The sequence below is a fragment of the Rhineura floridana genome, chromosome 7 (assembly GCF_030035675.1).
Source record: "Rhineura floridana isolate rRhiFlo1 chromosome 7, rRhiFlo1.hap2, whole genome shotgun sequence".
NCBI classification, from domain to species: domain Eukaryota; kingdom Metazoa; phylum Chordata; class Lepidosauria; order Squamata; family Rhineuridae; genus Rhineura; species Rhineura floridana.
Genome location: NC_084486.1, coordinates 1,551,599 through 1,571,355, shown reverse-complemented (window position 1 = coordinate 1,571,355; position 19,757 = coordinate 1,551,599). Strand labels below are relative to the sequence as shown.

Genomic DNA, 19,757 nt, shown 5'->3' with positions numbered 1-19,757 from the left:
GCCTCGGGGGGGGGCGTGGCCTGCCTCCCCTCTGGCTGCCCCATGGCCTCTGGGCCCCTCCCTCAAGGCCTGGCCTCTTGCTAGGACCCCCGCCCTGTCGGCCTCTGGGCTTACACACCCCAGCGGGGGCATCTGGGGTGGCCACTTGACACCCCCCCCTGAATGGCCGGAGGAGCCAGAGGAGTAGGAAGGGGATCTTTCCTGCCTCTTCCAAGAGGGTGGGTGTGGCTGGTTCAGCCACGTGCATGGCTGCCTGTTCCCCCAGCGGGGCTGAGTGTGCTGCATTCCCCATTGCTGCTTGCTGCGCCTCAGGAGGGGGTTGTCTTCTTGACATTGGTGGTTGGGTGAATAAAAACCTGCTGAAGCCCCCTGAGACCCCCCAGTATCATCAGAAGAGCCTCAAGAGGAATGGCATACAGGACCCCAAACCTTCCCTTCCCTCCTGTTCCTGGCTTACTCTCGGCTTCACCAGATACCCTGTGGCAACACATGATCTCCCCAGCCACCTCTGTGACACCGGAGAGGGCAGAAGAGGCCGTAGCCTGGACCAGGGAGGCAGATCCCCTCTCCATGGGCAATCCTGGTTCCTTCACTCTTTTCTGAGGAGTCTGCAGAGAGGACTAGCAAGCTCATTCTGGATCCTTTCTGAGTGGCCTCTCCCTCCGCACACACACTTTTTTTTTAAAGGAATGGATAGAGCATGCAAGCTAGTTGAAGCTTGTTCCCTGGCCACTGGGCTCTAATACAAAGGCAAGAAAAAAACAAGGAAGTAGAGAACAAAGAAAAAACCCTGGGATGCTCTCCACACGCTCTGGAGAGAGCTCACACATGATGTGCATTAGAGCTGGCAGGAAGTCAATCTGGAGTCTGCTTGCCCAGCCCACTCGGGTAGAGATTATCTTTCTGCCAGTGGAGCAAGTGTGCAGCGACAACCTGTCTGTCAGTCCCCCTTCTCCACTGCAGGAAAAAGTTGCATCAACCTCATATTTCACAACTCCAGCGCTGTACTACTGCTAGCCCCATTTCATTGTGTCTGTCTTCATTTCCAGTAAAGAGCAATAGATACCAATTTCATGAGGCTTTGTATTTTATGTGCATGCAGGATTTTGCAGTAGTTATTTGCCAGTCTCAGCAAGAGTTCATGCAGGCACAGGGATCAGATGTTGCCATGTTAAAACTTTCCAGATGTGCAATCACTTACAAACAAATCCCTGGGACAGACATTTTGTAGGGGTTCTGCAAATTAATTTTAGTAAAAGCAATTTGCTCTCTGGTGTTTCTGTGAACTGCAACACTCAAGAGGCCGGCTTTCAGACCACAGGATTTTCAGGGTGGAGGGGGTATTAAAGGAGCAGCCCCATCTTTGAAAAGTGAATGGTTCATCTAGTCCAACATGCCCCAGTCCCTCCCAGCCCAGCTAAGTGAGATCACATATAGATGCCTTCCATAATGATACCTACAAAGCAAGTAACTTCAGGCAAGAGAATCCAGTTACATACTGCAGGTTACCCCCTTTTTTAAAAATGGTGATCTGTTAAGAGTGTTTATCTCATGCACAGAGTCACCACCCATCCAGAAGTATGGGAATATACTCTCCACATCTTGAGTTGCTGTAGCATTCATCACATAAGAGGAATCCCCACCCCACCCAAAATGAATTCCTATCTAAACACAGCAGCCTTTTTGGAACTAGTCCTTTAGCTATAGTCTAGCATTTCCCAAACTCTTTATAAGAGAGGCACACATTCTGCATTAAAATGGAAGGCACGAAGAGAGATCACTTCCATATGTGTGTCACTGTCCTGGGATGCCTTTTGATTAGACAGCAGACTTCCTGCAGCATCTCTGTCTTGCAAATAACTATTTTTTTAAATCACAGCCAAATTACTTATTTCTAGCAGAGGCCATGTATGTTGGCCTTTCAAACTTCCAGTGAATCATGCAGAGATGAACCAGCCACACTTTACTGTTGATGGATACACTGTGCTCTCTGGAGTCTTTTGTTAGTTAATTTGTTGCAGCACACATTAGGAATTACTGCAGTGCAACACCATTGCCCCACTCAATCCACAAAGAGCTGTAAGAGAAACAATGGCCCATTCAGACTGAAAAGCAACTCAGGTTTGTCCTGATTTTTGTTTGCGCTTAGGCTCCCAAGAAGTTGATTCGCTACATTGATAATCAGGTAGTAAGTACAAAAGGGGAAAGGATATCAAGAAGGCAGAGTGTGAAGAAATGAAAAAACATACATCAGTCTCAAGCTAGCCAGGAAGTATAAATTCCACTGACAGCTACCGAAGTCCATCTCATGCCTTCTGCTTGGGAACTCATTTTAGCGTTTTCTTCACCAGTCAAGATCTAACCTATTTATCTGGGAGATGAGACTCCCAAATGTTTGTGTGTGCACCCTTGAGAACCAGCTGTCCGCAAACAGAAGCAGGGCGTCCACTGATGATTAAAGATGCTCCTCCTCCTCTGGGCCCTCTGTTGTTTTCCTTACAAGAGTTAACTCGTAAGTTATACTAGTGTGCTGCTTGCGTTGTTTCTTTTGACATTTTTACGCATAATGTATAATCATGTTCACCTAACAAAGTAAAGCTAGCTTCCATGACTGCACTACAATTGGGGGAAAAAGTGTGCTTCCTTTTAGAAAGCTATTCAGAATTAGTTTCCACCTCTTTGTAACTGGCTCCAGTAATTTCACTCACACACCCCATTCTGACCTTTAGCTGTGAAAACGAAACAGACATGTGAAAAACAAATAAATATTCTCCCTTTAAACGCAAGCCACATGCCACCTTTGTCTTTAAAAGCAAGAGGATACTTGGAGGCTACTTTGCTCAGCAATGTGGTACCAGCACACATCCCCTACCCTGCAGCCTTTAAAGGCACAACAGTCAGTTACAAACTTAAAAGGTCTCCTCCACTCTCTCTACAACATGGTAGGACTTCTCCAGCACACAATTCAAAGCAGAACGGAAGCAGCATTAGCATTGCCTGCTGTCAATCCTACTCTCCAGTGATTAGATTCCACCCAAAAATTCCCCATTTATCTGTGGATGTCCACCTGAAATGCAGTTAGGTAAAATGGGTTCAGCACCAATGCAACTGCCTGTCTATAGCCACTTCACATCAACAGGCCCAGAATCCATCTCTGGAAAATTATTAATCATTCATGCTGTGTGCCAATCAGCCAGTATACATGCTGGGAGTCATTTATTGTGGTGTAGTGGTTAAGGTGTTGGACTACAACCTGGGAGACCAGGGTTCAAATCCCCACACAGCCATGAAGCTCACTAGGTGACCTTGGGCCAGTCACTGCCTCTCAGCCTCAGAGGATGGCAATGGTAAAACCACCTCTGAATACCGCTTACCATGAAAACCCTATTCATAGGGTCGCCATAAGTCGGGATCGACTTGAAGGCAGTACAACCAACCAACCATAATGCAAATGGATTTGTTTTTCCAGTGCACACATACAGACTCCCACAAGGGATATCAGTAACTCAGGACAGGCTCAACTTGAAGTGATGGGACTGAAACCCTCTGCCTCTTGAACTTTTCAGTAACAGTATCTGACAGATCTTCACACAGGCAGTCTCCAGGACACGCTGACAGGGTCTCCAATTCATTAGATCTGAAGATTGATAAATGGGGCAAAACCCTCTACATCCTGCAAGAGAACCAGGGCACGCTGCAGCGGAGGTTCCACGTCTAGCTCCACACCACGGTTACGCAGGATGCTTAGGCTGGATTCCACCACATCATGACAGTGCTTCACCTTCAAAGCACGCAGCTTGGGGCAGTACTCAGCCAAGGCCCTACCAAAACAGAAGATGCAAAAAGTTAAGATCACAGTCTCTTACCAGCATCAGAATTTCCCATTTTATCTATGGATGCTAAGCAATAGCACTGTATCGCTTTAGGATGGGGTGGGGGGGGGGAGCTCAGTGACAGAGTGCATGTTTTACATAAAGAAGGTCCTAAATTCAATCTCTGTCTTCTCCAGTTAAGGGATATGAGGCAGCAGGGGTGCAGAAAGTCTTCAAGACTCTGGAGAGCTGCTGCTAGGCTATATAGACCAAGGGTTGGTGTGTTATAAGGAAGCTTCATATGTTCAGCACAGGGTAGGCAAGGCTGGTAGAGAAATAAGGCAATTCATTAACATTTAAGGACAAGAAAGGCATGATAATGGAATTAAGCACATGTAACTTGATTCCAAATACACAAAAGTCTACACAAACAATTCAGAATCCTTTGAAACATTTTTCTTTTGTTACAGATCAAGGGAAAGAATGTTTCCCTTGGGAGCAAGAACTATATGGAGGGAGAAATGAGGGCATAAGTGGAGTGAAAGACTATCACCTACTTCAGGGATGGGAAAACTGATAAACTGTGGTACTGGACTACAATTCCCATCGTCCTTTACCACTGGTCATACTGCCTGGGGCTGATGAGAGTTGTAATCCAACAACATATGGAGGGCCACAGGTTCCACGCCCCTGACCTACTTGAAACACTACTTAACCCTCACTTGAAGATTTGGCTTCCTGCAGCACATCAGTAGCATTCTGTTAGTGCAGGGTACTAAGAAACAAACTCAAAGGCCAGCTGCAAAAGTCTCCATCCATCATCTGTACTACTGTCCAGACAATATCCCGAGAATAGTCTGGATAGCAGAAAAAGACAAGGAATTAAGTAAATGATTTCTACATAATGTTTGGGGGAGGTTTTTTTGCAGTTCTTTTGCTACAGAAATTCAGGACAAAACAGTCTCATAAATTAGTCAAATGCAGTCTTGCCTGGCCCAGCATCATAAATATTCTTGGAGGGCTGGCTGACATTTCCAGTAATTGGGAGGGGGAGGGGGAACTTGATGTACTTCTCCATGACTGTCCATACCTGTCTAGCCCATAAGTCTTCAAGTAGCCTGTAGCCTTACCACACTCCAATACTCTATCTCCATTCCCTATCCTTTGAAAATTGGTCCAACCAAAATAATATATCCCAATAAATTATAATCCTATGATGCTACAGAATTTGCATTTATTGCAGTTAGAGAAATTTAGGTTTCAAGATGCAGAATTTGTGGTTGCAGTGCATTATTCCACCAACCCTGAACTCAGGTACTATTATTGGTTTTAAGAAAAGCTTAAAGAATCCAAGCTCTGGTTGATTTTTCTTTTCCGTGTATATTTTATATTTTATTTTTCTCCTGTAACCTCTCAATTTAACATACAAGTCAAACTGACCTGCCTAGAACCACTAAAGGAAGAAAACACCAAAATTGGCATCAGGAATGTCAACTTCCACTTTCCAAAAATAAAATCTAGCCCTCATTGTGAGAACATAAGGCAACTGCAATTTTTACTTAACACTTAAGCTATACTGGGATGGATATAGCTTTCAAATATCAAAGGATGGAGCTTCCACATCCTTCAAGCCAAAGGGAAAGGGGGGGGGGGCAGAATAGCTACAATAATCACCAAGAAGAAACACAAATAAAGACAGCTGCAAAGATTGGCAAGTTCAATGCATTTCACATATATATTTATCAAGGGGGAAATAATCCATTTTTACCCTTCACAAAAACAGCTCAAAAGGGGCTGCATGCTGGGTAACTGCAGCATGCAGCCCTTTCTCAGCCATTTCATGAAAGAGTAAATGTGCACATTTTCCCTTGATAAACATACATCTGAAATGCACTAAACTTGCCAGTCTTTGCAGCTGTCTTTTTCTGTTGCTTCCACATCTGTCCTCAGGGCATTTAACCCTTCCCTTGCCCTTTTATTCTATCCATTTCCTCATCAGAATTCCCCCAGAATTTTGGAGTTTGCAGAAAGGTCAGTACTGCAATCAGAACAAAGAATGGAAATGTGCCAGTTATTCCCAGTAGGTGCATCTGCAGGTCTGCATGTATGTAGAAGCCCTTTATTATCATAATATCTTCCTGATCTGTTAGTCAATATGTCAAAAGATATGGGGGGGTGCGTTTTAATAAGAATGCTGGTATTGACAATATTTACACTAGCAAGATATGAGCCAGAGTTTTTCTGAATCTTAAGAGATTTTTGAAATATTAATCAGTAAATAAATGCTTTAAAACAAAATAAATAAGGCAAGTGTAAAATTTTACACATGAATACAACTGCTGTACTCCATATGTGTATTTGTTACCTAATGGAGTTGTTCTTGACCCGCAGGCAGCCGGTGAGGTCAAGGTGCTCCAGTTCAGGACAGGCTTTGGCAGTCTCCTCCACTGCTACATCACCAACATTTGCATTGACAGCTAGCGAGAGGAACTTCATTCTGTTACACCTCCGTACAAGGTAGCAGATAGCTTCATCTTTTAGCTGCCGACAAGCTGTAAGGTCCAGGGACTCAAGCTCCTTGCAGTGGTCAGCCAGGCTCCGCAGGGAGAGTCTGTCCACCCACTCACAATGGGCCAGGGAAAGTTGGCGTAAATTGGGGCAGGTCAAAGAGATGGCCACCAGGGCATGCCGGCTCAGTTGTACGCAGCCATTCAACTCAATTTGTTGCAAATGGTGGTTTTGACCAATCACAGGAAGCAGCTCCTTGTCAGACAGCCAGTCGGAACAGTTCTGTAGTGCCAACTGTTGCAGCACCTCATTGTCTTTTAACAGGATACAGAATGCAGCTTTTGGAATGTTTGGTCCGACCTGCCACAGGAAGACAACAAACTGGATTACTGCAGCATTTCAAGCCCCTGTCAAGAACTCTCTCCTCCCACCCTAATTTGTTTGCAGAACTAATAAACACAACTGACATTGAAGGGGTGTGTGTGTAAATGTCAGAAAAATAAGTAAATACAGTAGCTGTAAAAAGGGGCGGGGGTGAGAGTACTTATTCTTTGCCAGCAGTAAAAGGGGCCATGCTAAGTCCTGGGGTGAGGACTAATGTGGAGCCCCGACAACAGCATTTTATTGTTACAAATACCACAAAAATGCTGCTCCTACCACAGAATCTGCACTTCCCCAATCACACTTGAAGATTCTTTCAAACAGGAAACTAAACTGGATTTAATCCTCAACAGTTACAAGCATCCCAGGAACCAGCGTTTGATGGACTGTGCTGGTGGCTCCATGATACAGTAAGCCATTCTCAGCATGAAGGAGATGGAAAGGTAATCAGAAGCTATTACAGCAAATGGATGGAACAGCAGCAGAAGTAAGCATACACTAGAAACAGAATAATTACTTTAGGTTGCAAAGGGATGTGGTCAGAAGAGTTGGTTTTAAGTGTCCCCTAGTATGGCAGCCCCGATTGGGAAACCTGCAGACTAATTTTAAAATAATAGGTCATTCCTCGCCATCTCCTCAACATTTGATACACATCAATATGTAGGTACTTTATTCTCCATTTAACCAGGAAGGTGTCAAGGGGATTCACTTCTTACCTACTACAAAATTAGCATCCGTGTACAGTTTTGCATTAAAATAATTGTCTGTTTTGACACAGAGATTATTCTTTCCTGCTGTACACACATCTTGAGCATTCAGACTAAAAGTATCTCTTCCTCCTTGTCTGAAAATAGCAGGCCTATCCCAGCAGGTGCTTTAAATAAGCAGCATACTCTCTGAGAAACTTCTGTTATAATCCAGAAAGTGCTTTTTTTTAAAGTAGCAGATTTGTGGGGTTTGTGTACATGATTTGAGATTTAAGCACCAGGTTCAAACACACAATCCTTGGACACATGTATTGCTCATTATCTCCAGTGAAGCTACTTTCAGATGTGAAAATTTCTGTATGTCAAAATATAACTGTAAAGAGCTATGACTTTCAAACTGTGCTTTGCATCAAAGATGTGGTAGGACAGAAATCAAAGAACAATCTGACTTATTTTTTCTAGACAAATCTCTCTCTTGCCATCTTGCTTTCGTCTGCACAGCTAGACTAGAATTTCTCTTTCTTGCCCAGAATCAATTACTGAATGAAATCACAGCTGAAGTTCAAAAGGCTGAAGCTCAAAAGCTCATCTGCAGGGAAACTAACCCTTATTTGACATTTGTCCATTCCCAACATTAATCTGGAAACCAGCTACTTTGACCCAAACACTTACTACTAAATTCACAAAGCACTGTAGAGAGTGATAGTATTATTGCTCGGTGCCCTTTGTTTCCAGTTTTTCATAACAATTTAGCAATAGGCTACACATGCACTCTGCACAGGATTGAATGCACACATTCCTATCGCGTTGACATCATTACTCATACCTGCCTAGAATCAAAGCAGCGCATGTTGGTGAGGTAAAGCTGAATTAGAGACTGAAATGCCCTGCTGACCCTTTGCAGGCTCAAGAGCTGCCTCAGAGGAAGATATGAAAGAACATGGGAGAAGAGAATATCCTCCCAGGGCAGATCCAAGAATTGTTTTCTGGAATAAAAAGAAAAGTTACTTAGAAAGGTGTTAGCTGGGAGGACTGGCCACCCTGCCATCAATATGCCACTGTCCATGAAAGTCCTCTTAAGAAAACAGTAACAACCCCAATGCCACATACCATTCTGGCACATCAGTTCCATTTCCCAGAGGCATCACTTGTCCTCATTTCTCTTTCACCCCATTGGAGAGGCACTAAAATCAATAAATTAACCTGCAGAATCTCAGGGGGCTGACCATAGGCCAAGCAGCCTAAAGGTCTAGCCCTTTCCCTGGCTCAATGACCATAGCATTAGAGTGAATCCATTTGCTACTCTCCTGGAACAGGAAGGCTGGGTGACTAAAGTCACACACAGCTCCAGACCTTGAGCCCACTAACTTCAGGAAATCTTGCCTTTAAAAAATCATTTCCCTGCAAACAGGAAAAACAGCCAACTTTCTTTTTTCCCTTTTTAAAAAAATGTCTAAAACACTGCCAGCCAAGCAATCTAGGAATGTTAACTAGAATTGAAACTATTGGGAGAAAAAACAGAATTGATTCAACACACCTGCAACATTTTGGATTTGCTTGCAGAAACCAGTTTCTTTTAAAAAAACCTATTTTTAAAAAATGCAGAACTTTTTAAGTGCAATTTGTGGGGGAGGGGGAAAACTGCTTTTGACATCCTCAGATTTTTAGACAGAAAATATTTTCCGTTTTCCAAGCTTTGAAGTTTTTCATGTTTGACCACCAGCTTTTCCCAGGCAAATTCCCATTCCAGCCACCGATCCAACGGCACAGTCTCTCACCCTTCCTCGTACCACTGAGACAGAATGAGTCCGGGTCCGGCTCTCCTGTCTGGTCAGGAACATGCATTGGGAATCCCCCTCCCCAGACAACCCCTGCCCTCTGGTTGCCCAGCCCACTTCTTCCCCCCGCACCTGGTGCCTGCCAGCCCTAAGTGTTCGGCTCTGCTCGAAGCCTCCATCCTCCTCGGCAGCCGGCAGATTCAGACTCAGTCACCTCTTCTTCTCTTCTTCTTCTGCGGTTTTATGGTGAAGCAAGGCCTAAAAGGCCCTATTACCGCCACCTACTGAGAACTAAAAAAACCACAATCTAATCACAATAGACCAACTAAATACAGACTTACAAAAAACGCCAAATGGCAGATAAAACTAGAGTCTGCAAACCACAGTCTCTAAGGACTCCGAAGTCACCCACAGGGACTCCTCTATCAGCCAATAAACAAATCAAAAACTCCCTTTTGTCTCTATATCTTAAGCAGTCCCAAAGAATATGGTCTATAGTTTCACATACCCCACAAATGTCACAAAGATCCAAACCCACCCGCCCAGTGCTACAAAGATTATTGCGTGCTGCACAATGTCCTGTTAACACATGCAGCGGGCAACTTTGTCGTGCTCGCCCATGCCAGTTAAAGATTTGAAAATCCCTCAGATCAGGGCAGAAGGATAGTTTAACTTCTCTTTGTAATAAAGGCAAGAAGACATCAGCAGTTGGGCGCTGCAATGCAGTTAAATCAGCCAGTTTATTTATTTATTCTTTATTTATTTATTCACTGTGTATCCCGCCCTTCCCCAACAGGAGCCCAGGGCAACAAACAAAGCACTAAAACACTTTAAAATATCATAAAAACAGATCTTAAAATACATTAAAACAAAACAGCATTAAACATATTTTTAAAAAACAACTTTAAAAAGGGTTAAAAACATTATTAAAAAAACATATTAAACAATTCTGACACAGATGCAGACTGGGACAGGTCTCAATTTAAAAGGCTTGTTGAAAGAGGAAAGTCTTCAAAAGGCACCGAAAAGATAGCAGAGATGGCGCCTGCCTAATATTCAAACGGAGGGAATTCCACAGGGTAGGTGCAGCCACACTAAAGGTCCGTTTCCTATATTGTGCAGAATGAACCTCAAGATGGAATCTGCAGGCCCTCACCTGCAGAGTGCAGTGATCGACTGGGCATATAAGGGGTAAGGCGGTCTTTCAAGTATCCTGGTCCCGAGCTGTATAGGGCTTTGTACACCAAAACTAGAACCTTGAACTTGGCCCGGTAGCAAATGGGCAGCCAGTGCAATTCTTTCAGCAGCGGGGTGACATGTTGGCGATACCCTGCCCCAGTGAGCAGTCTCACTGCCACATTTTACACCAGCTGCAGCTTCCAGACCAACCTCAAGGGCAGCCCCACATAGAGCGTATTACAGTAATCCAGCCTGGAAGTTACCAGTGCGTGGATAACAGTGGTCAGGCTATCCCGGTCGAGAAACGGCCGCAGCTGTCTTATCAGCCAAAGCTGGTAAAAGGCACTCCTAGCCACAGAGGTCACCTGGGCCTCTAGCGACAAAGATGGATCCAGGAACACCCCAGACTACAGACTTGCTCTTTCAGAGGGAGTACGACCCCATCCAAAGCAGGCAACTGACCAATTATCCGAACTCGGGAACCACCAACCCACAGCACCTCTGTCTTGCTAGGATTCAGTTTATTGGCCCTCATCCAGCCCACCACCAAGTCCAGGCAGTGGTCCAGGGCTTGCACAGCCTCTCCTGATTCAGATGTTACGGAGAAATCGAGCTGGGTATCATCAGCATACTGCTGACACCTCGCCCCAAAGCTCCTGATGACTGCTCCCAAGGGCTTCATATAGATGTTAAACAGCATGGGGGACAAGTTGGTACCCTGAGGCACCCCACAACACAGCTGCCAGGGGGCCAAAAGACAGTCACCCAATGCTATTCTCTGAGAACAACCCTGGAGATAGGATCAGAACCACTGTAAAACAGTGCCTCCAATACCCATCTCACCAAGTCAGCCCAGAAGGATACCATGGTGAATGGTATCAAGCAAGAACAACAGAGTCGCACTCCCCCTGTCCTTCTCCCAATAAAGGTCATCCATCAGGGCGACCAAGGCCGATTCAGTCCCGTAACCAGGCCTGAACCCAGACTGGAATGGGTCAAGATAATCTGGTTCATCCAAGAGTACTTGCAGTTGCTGCACCACAACCCTCTCAATCACCTTCCCTAAGAAAGGGGTATTTGCAACCGGTCGGTAGTTGTCACAAACCAATGGGTCCAGGGTGGGCTTTTTCAGGAGTGGTCGAATCACCGCCTCTTTCAAGGCAGTTGGAACCACTCCCTCTTCCAGTGATGCGTTGAACACACCCTGGATCCACTCGGTCAGACCCCCTCGGCAAGCTTTAATAAGCTAAGAAGGGCAATGGTCGAGAGGACACGATGCTGGCCACATCATCGCAACCACCTTGTCCACGTCATCAGGCCACATCAACTGAAACCGTTCCCAAGAAGTTGCAGCAGACTTTGCACTGGACACCTCATTGGGGACTACAGTAGATGTGGATGGGGCATCAAGACTGCTATGGAGGCGAGCAACTTTACCCTCAAAGTGCCTTGCAAACAATTCACAGTGGGCCTCCAAAGGGTCTAAAACTCCATTTCCTGGAGTTGATGTCAACAGACTCCTGACAATATGGAAAAGCTCCACTGGACGGCTACTTGAGGATGTGATGGAGGCAGAGAAGTGGGCCTTCTTCGCCGCTCTCACCACCACACAGTAGGCACGGTTATGATGTTTTACTTGTGTCCGATCAGCCTCACAGCACGTCTTTCGCCACTTTCACTCTAGCCATCGTCCAGCCGGTTTCATTGTCCTTAGCTCACTGGTGTACCAAGGTGCAGACCGGGCTCCACAGTGCGGGAGAGGGCGCTCGGGGGCAACCGTGTCAAGAGCCTGACGTGCCTCACTGTTCCATAGCGTGACAAGGGCTTCAACAGGGTAACCTGCTCTATCTACTGGGAACTCACCCAGGGCATTCAGGAATCCAGTGGATTCCATTAGGCTCCGGGGGTGGACCATCTTAATCTGTCCACCACCCCTGCAAGGAAGGATCGGAGCCATAAGTCTAAACTTCACCAGGAAGTGATCTGACCATGCCAATGGGGTGACATCCACCCCCGGTATCTCCGGACCACACCTCCTCCATCTGGAGCAAAAACCAAGTCGAGGGTGGCCCCTATGTGTTGGGCCAGTAACAACTTGAGACAGTCCCATGGTTGTCATGGAGGCCATGAAGTCCCGAGCCGGAACACTAGAGGCAGCCTCAGCATGGACATTGAAATCACCCAGCACTGTCGTTCTGGGCTCCTCCAACACCACAGCCGAGATGACCTCCACTAGCTCGGTCAGAGAAGCTGCCGGGCAGCAGGGTGGATGGTACACCAGCAGCAACCCTAGTTTACTGTCTCCTTGGCCCAACACCAGGTGCAGGCCCTCACAGCCAGCTCCAAGACAGAGTGGTTTCCTGGTGACAGAGATGGAAGTTCTGTAGACCACAGCAACTCCTCCCCCCGTCCCTGCAGCCTGTGCTGGTGCTCCAGCGAGTATCCAGGTGGGCAAAGCTGGGTCAGATCAACCTCTCCAAGCTCACCCACCCAGGTCTCGGTAATACACACCAGATCGGCACCTTCATCCACAATCAAGTCATGGATGAGAGTGGTCTTATTATGTACCGATCTGGCATTAAACAACAACACACACAGGCCAGTGGGCACAGCAGATGAGCAACGAGGAACCAATCCTTGAGAGGAGTGGCAGCAAGCAGATAGCCTTGTCTTCGCCTTCTCGGGTAATTCACCACCTCCCCATAGCTATATTTCCCTCTGCCTGTAAGCACTGAAATTGGGGTGGCATCACCCATGTTCCTCCGTAGTAAGACTCCTCCTAAACACCTAATATGTGCCCAACACAAGCCCACCAACAAAGGCCTCTGCAAAGATTGGGAACAGTCATACCCATTCACACTTTTCACACAGGGCCCATCTACTCCCCCTCCTGTCTCACACTCAGGGAGGGCCAGCCTTCTGCCAGTTACAGACTCTCACTCTGAAGGCATCTGGCGACTTTCTCCTCTCATTCCGTTCACTGCACAGGCTCCCACCCTGTGCAGAAACTACACATGCACCACACGCCCTCCCCACCACCAATTTTAAAAAAACAAAACAAGAAAAAGTAATAGAAAAAGTAATTGAAGGGGAGTAGCGCCCTCGCCCTCACAACACCCTAAGGAGCCCCCCAAGGGCAGCTGGGCTTTTATGCCTCCTGGCCCAGCCAGCAGCTGTTGTAAGGGGCTGCGAGATTAACTGCAGCCTCTCTCTGGAGCAAGGGCCAGTTTTTGCAGCACTTCCCAGGGACTTCAGCTGTGTGGACAGACAGCAGCCCAAAGGAGCTAGTAGCAAGCACCCAGATGCCGGATACTCACTCCCAGGGCAGGTCTTCCTCAGTCCTCTCGTGCTGCAGCTGTTCCCCACTAGCCCCACATGGGCAGACATCCAACAAAATTCAAGCCAGATTCCCATGGAATGAAGTTCTGTATTCAAAGTCCAAATTTCATTGATCATATCATTCTTCCAGGCTAGCCCACCAGACTGAATAGCCTGCAATCCCAAAAGAGAATCTGACAAAAGCAGAACGTTATGAGGTCTTACATCCTTCATCCACTCTGGTGCCAGTAGGATAGCCATCAACTCTGCCGTCGTTATTGATATCCAACTGGATAGCCAAAATGCCTTTTTAATCCCAAAAAACAAGGGACACAATAAACAGCAACCACTTTGCCATCAGAGGAATCCTGGGAGCCATCTGTAAAAATCATTCAGCAAAGGCTCTGCCAAGAAAAAATGTATTCGAAAGCCATGTTTTTAATACCCAAAGCCCCAGACCGCTGCGACCCCAACTTACTAATGTGCGCATCCACCAAAGGGGGAATCCATGACCAGCCACAGTAATTACAAATAAATTTCCTTGGAATAAAACTGTTAACTATGCTATATTTCTTTAACAGTTAACTCAAACCACATGGGGAGTATAAAGCTCCAGCTTCCTGGGATCACCAAATTCCCAGTACTCATCATATAAGCCATATAATGGACTTTCCTGGAAAGTGCAGTTTCTCCCATAACATCCAGGAAATCATGCTGTAAATCAGGTGGCCACTCTCCACTGGCTCCTTGCAAAACATCATGGGGAGAAGTGACAAAAGCCCCATATTATTCTCAGGGCCCAAGACTGGACAACTTCAAGTTGCTGTAATAAAGTGGAAGAAGCCAATGCATAGGCCTGACAGCCATAATCCAACAAAGGTCGAATGTAGGCATGATAAAACATCAAAAGAATCTTCCCATCCACTCCCTGTGTACTTCCCGAAACAACCCTTAGCATATTTAACCTAACTTTACTTTTGCAGACCACAGAATCAAGATGTGCTTTCCATGTTAATTTACTATCAAAAATTACTCCAAGAAACTTAAAACTTGGTACCAATTGGATTCTTCCCCCTTATAACTACAAATTGATGGGCGAAAGAAACCTCCATCAAGAAAAAAATCATACCTATAGTTTTACATGGAGAAAAACTAAAGCCCCAATTTTCCGATTTACTCAAAGCCACATTGAGGTGGGATTCAGCAACCTGGAGAGATTTACTTCGAACCCATAGTGCACAGTCATCAGCATACCAACTGACAGCAACCCCACTGGGAATAACGGAAGGAAGATCATTAATCAGAACATTAAAAAGGATGAGACTGTCAGGACCCTTCCTGTCAGGATCCCACCTGCTGCCACCACCTGTCAGGCTCGCTCCTGTGGTCACCACTTTGTCAGGGTCCCACCTCAGGGTCCTGGTCTTTAAACAGTTCTCTCACCGGCTCTAGCAAAGATCTCTCAAGATCCCACTGCTAGGCAGCACCACCAGACACTTCCTGTAAAACAATATTGCCTTGAGACTGTGCCTTAGTCTCCTCCTGGCTTATTGCTACTTTGTGTCTGGGTGCACTTGCAGGCCACAACCCCCCTGTATCTTTGTGCCTATAAAGATTACAGCCCTGGGTTGCTCTGGATACCTGATGATGTTACACTATCTCTTCACCGCTGCCACCATTGATACTGTTTCCCAACCTTGGTATATGCCCTGCCCACTCTTCTGGTCTGTGTAAACCCAGCCAAGGATCAGGCGTTAGGTAAACCAAGAAATATTTATTTATATACACAAGATTACTTAAAGGTATAGTCAACAAGCGTGTGGTTTCATAAGTTGCGTTACTCTTTATGTTTCTAGTCGTCAATAACCTGCCTCACTACCCACCTAAATCCACCCAACAAAAGCCTCCCAAAACCAACCAACTCCCTCAGCCAAAACCTTTTTCAGAACCCCTAACCAACTGTCATCCTCTTATTTATACCTTCAGAAACTCAAATGCTCAGCCAATCATAATACAACACTCAACATTCCAACCCATGTACTCCCCCCTCTCACTCAGTCCACTTACCTCATTTACTCGAATAAACCCGCACTTACCATATTTACAGTATTATAAATACAGGGGCATCACAGGGACTAACTACACTTCCCAGGGGAATACAGTTATCTATCAAACGGGCCTCAGAAAAAATTGAACCCACCAGACCCGCAATTTCCAGCCTTGCGAAAAATCTTCTACCCCACAAATGCAACTGAAACAATTTATAAATCAGGCCCTCCTTCCAAACCATGTCATAAGCCTTTTCAATATCAAGGAAAACAGCTATTAAAAATTCTCTGGAGCAAAAACTCTTCCAAACTTCTGTTTCCAATCAAATGACATGATCCATAGCAGGTCAACTACTACGAAAACCACTTTGTACTGGTGTCAAGAGGTTATGCCTCTCCAAAAAAGCCACCAACCTAACATTAATCATAACGCTCCATAATCTTGCATAGGCCTATTGTTGTTGCTATGTGTCTTCAAGTCGGTTATGACTTATGGTGCCCTATGAATCAGTGACCTCCAATAGCATCTGTCATGAATCACCCTGTTCAGATCTTGTAAGTTCAGGTCTGTGGCTTCCTTTATGGAATCAATCCATCTCTTGTTTGGCCTTCCTCTTTTTCTGCTCCCTTCTGTTTTTCCCAGCATTATTGTCTTTTCTAGTGTGTCCAAAGGATGATAACCTCAGTTTCATCATTTTAGCTTCTAGTGATAGTTCTGGTTTAATTTGTTCTAACACCCAATTATTTGTCTTTTTCGCAGTCCATGGTATGCACAAAGCTCTCCTCCAACACCACATTTCAAATGAGTTGATTTTTCTCTTATCCACTTTATTCACTGTCCAACTTTCAAATCCATACATAGAGATTGGGAATACCGTGGTCTGAATGATCCTGACTTTAGTGTTCAGTTATACATCTTTGCATTTGAGCACCTTTTCTAGTTGTAAGATTAGACAGAATCTTCCCTGGTTAACCAACAGGAACAACAATTGCATGTTTCCATCCCTCAAGCAGCGTACCTAATTTCCAAACCAGATTATAAAAAGTAAGAAGTGCTAGTAAACACTCTCTAAGTAAATGTCAAAGCATTTTGTATCCGATGTATTCTTACTTCTGTTTAATGCACTTTCCATTTCCCAAAGAGAAAAATCTGTGTTCAAAGTGTCTTCACCATTCGGTGACCAATCAGTTAAAATAAAGGCCTCTGACCAGTTATCGATATCACAGACCTTTTGAAATATCTCTGACAATGCTTTACCTTTCTTAACATTAGTAGTGCACGCTTCTAAATCAGTGACCAGAGCAGGAATATTCCTTTGGCCATAAATACAACTCATTGCTCTCAGCTGGCGATACACCAATGATACTGGCTTATTCATAGTAAGATCACTACAGAAACGTCAACAACTACCTCTCGTTGCACTTTTGAGTGTCCTTTTAACTAAGGCCTTATAGCATTTATATTCCATTAAATTTTATCCAGAAAATGAGTGCCTAACCTTCAGAAAAGCAGAGTTACATACACAATCCTCTGTCCACCAGGGCACTACAGAACAATGAAGTTGTCTATGCTTGGGAATAGGCTGAGAAGCAGCATCCAATAGACTAGTCATAAATTTATTAAGAAATGTTTCATCATAATCTACTCCAATTAGAGAGTCGAGAAAGTCCAAACAATTTTGCCGAAATAATACCCAATCAGCGTTTTTATAGTCCCAAGAAGGGATAGCATTTGTATCATCAATACAGCCCTTCCCCTTATAGGTAATAATTATAGGAAAGTGATCACTTCCCAAAGTACTTTCCTGAAAAACCTCCCATCCACAATAAACAGCAATACCTCTGGAAACAATTCCTAAATCCAAACAAGACAGATGTCCAGTATATGAGTTAAAATAAGTAGGTGTTCCATCATTTAAAACAACCAAATCAGCATCATCACAAAAATCCTCCAAACATTCCCCATTACTATCAATATTACTACTGCCCCAGAGAGAAGTATAGCTATTAAAATCTCCACAGATAATATAAGGAGGCCCTTTCTTCCCTTCTAAGACATAACCCAATCCTTCTACATCAGTAGGAAGGCAAGGATTATATACATTAACAATTCTCAAAATAGCAGAAGAGTCCGCTAAAGGGACATCCACTGCAAAATATTCAAAAGCTGTTTCCTTCATAGCTTGGTCTACAAAACCCAAGGCTTCCCATATAAAGATTGCAACACCTCTCCACCTACTCCATTAACCCGATCTCTACGGAGGGAAACATAACCCAATAACTTAAAATCCAAGGGCTCAAACAACCAAGTTTCTTGAATACAAATCAAATAAGGCAATACATGCAAAGAGGAAATGAGATGTTTCAACTCCTGGCCATGGGCAATTGAACTATGAGCATTCCAACTCCAGATCTCAATACCAGAATAATTAAACCTCAGGGCTTCCTAGTAATTCACAAATCCGTTCTATAGTTAAATCCTCCACTTCCCAAAACCTTCCAGCAGCCTTCAAGATAATCAATATTTTTTCAGTTTTTTCTGTGTTTGGGCTGTACAGTGAATGATTTCTACCATAAAAGCTACAAAATGCTCCTTCTTATTAACAAGGAAAAGGTCAGTATCTTCCACTCATCTTCCCTAACAATGATATTGGGTTAACCACTGGGGAAGCTAAAGGGCAGGCAACAACTTTTATCAACCCCTTTATTCTCCTTATAACACCCAACAGCTGCTGCATAGCAAATTCCCATCTTCACTCTCATGGCTTGAATATCCGAGGACATCTGAGGCACTGGGCAACCCCTAAACATGGAACTATGAGCTCCCTCACAATTGCAACATACTGGAGGTGAAGAACCATCACAATGATCAAAGGAGTGAGGACCTCCACACTTCCCACACCGCACACCGCTCTGACACACAGCAACCACACAAGCCTGGCTGGCACCAAAAGCATCAAAGGGGAGGGGAATATAAGGTCTAACCCTCGAAGCCTGATATCCAAGAAAGGACACAGCCTGGGTATTAGAAAGAACTGAAGGAGAGCCATGGTTCTTAACCTTTTCCACTGCCAGCACCCCTTGGATTTCCAAAATATGCTCTCACACCCCCTGAAAAAATACTGTTCACTTTTTATTTTTATTTTAATGAGTGTTTTAGCCTAACTTAGCTAAGGTAAATGGCAGCTTTCCAAAATCTTCGGTTGTATAGTTAATTTTCTGCTTCTTTTTAACTGAATTTTTAAAATCTCTTGAACGCCTCGCACCCCTAGAAAAAGTGTCTCGCACCCCCGGGGCTGCATGCACCCTAGGTTAAGAACCACTGTAGTAGAGGGCAAGCCATGGCATCATATTTAAACGTTAACTGCTTAACTTGAGTAACTCTTACTCCCCCTAAAGACCTCTTAATATCCGCCTCAGAAACATCCAACGGAACTCCTATGACAACTCCCTGTTTCTCTTCCAGAAAACGAGGCAGTTGGCAAGATACTTTCCCTAAGGTTCTAAGATTTAACACTTTATCAGCCTGTTATTTGCTCTTAGGTTCCACTAATAAATCACCTCCTTGCATGCATCGCACCTGGATTATATCTCCAACAGCTTTCTTTAGCCACTCTGCCAACTTGACCAGGTTCACATCTCCCACTTTTATATCTTGATTTAATCATAACAAAATTTCCTGGCTCCTTCCTTCCCTGAGTAAAGTCAACAACAGCATCCCATCTGTCAGCTGTCCCCAATTTTTTATGTTTGGCCTGAGCCGCTGCCTGCACTTCCTCCTTGAGCGCCCCTTCCACATCATCCTCTTTACTCTTTACTCTTCCTGACCCTGGACGGGAGCGTTTCTTCCTTCACACGCACACACAGAAAGCACTCACCCTAAAAACCACGCCGGTTTCTCCCTGCCCCAGCCCTTCCTGACACCACGCGGTCCCCAACGCCAGCCGGAGGCAGGAGCTCCGAGAGAAAGGAAGCCCGGCCTCTGCTCCCGCTCCCTCTCCTCCGCCCTCCGTCACCTCCTCCACT

At 45.0% G+C, this 19,757-nt stretch overlaps 2 protein-coding genes across 2 annotated transcripts in view; one reads left to right on the top strand and one right to left on the bottom strand.

Annotated features, from left to right (window-relative positions):
• CUEDC2 (CUE domain containing 2) overlaps positions 1-2,265 on the top strand; it is a 25,491-nt gene extending 23,226 nt beyond the window's left edge. The window contains 2 exon segments of the mRNA XM_061634570.1: positions 2,150-2,201; positions 2,204-2,265. Of these exon segments, the coding sequence (XP_061490554.1) occupies positions 2,150-2,201; positions 2,204-2,265 (114 nt within the window).
• Positions 1,067-19,757, bottom strand: FBXL15 (F-box and leucine rich repeat protein 15). Its single transcript, XM_061634662.1, has 5 exons — positions 19,610-19,757; positions 9,319-9,477; positions 8,235-8,394; positions 6,178-6,680; positions 1,067-3,821 (listed from the first exon to the last, which is right to left on the bottom strand). The coding sequence occupies exons 2-5, from the start codon at positions 9,363-9,365 to the stop codon at positions 3,632-3,634; spliced, it is 900 nt and encodes a 299-aa protein (XP_061490646.1). The 5' UTR covers positions 9,366-9,477; positions 19,610-19,757; the 3' UTR covers positions 1,067-3,631.

Excerpts from the sequence above, each read along its gene's own strand:
- FBXL15 (XM_061634662.1), bottom strand. The coding sequence starts at position 9,365 with ATGGAGGCTTCGAGCAGAGCCGAACACTTAGGGCTGGCAGGCACCAG. Across the intron at positions 6,681-8,234 it reads GCTGCTTTGATTCTAGGCAG|GTCGGACCAAACATTCCAAA; the intron begins GTATGAGTAATG and ends TTCCTGTGGCAG. Across the intron at positions 3,822-6,177 it reads GTCAAGAACAACTCCATTAG|GGCCTTGGCTGAGTACTGCC; the intron begins GTAACAAATACA and ends CTGTTTTGGTAG.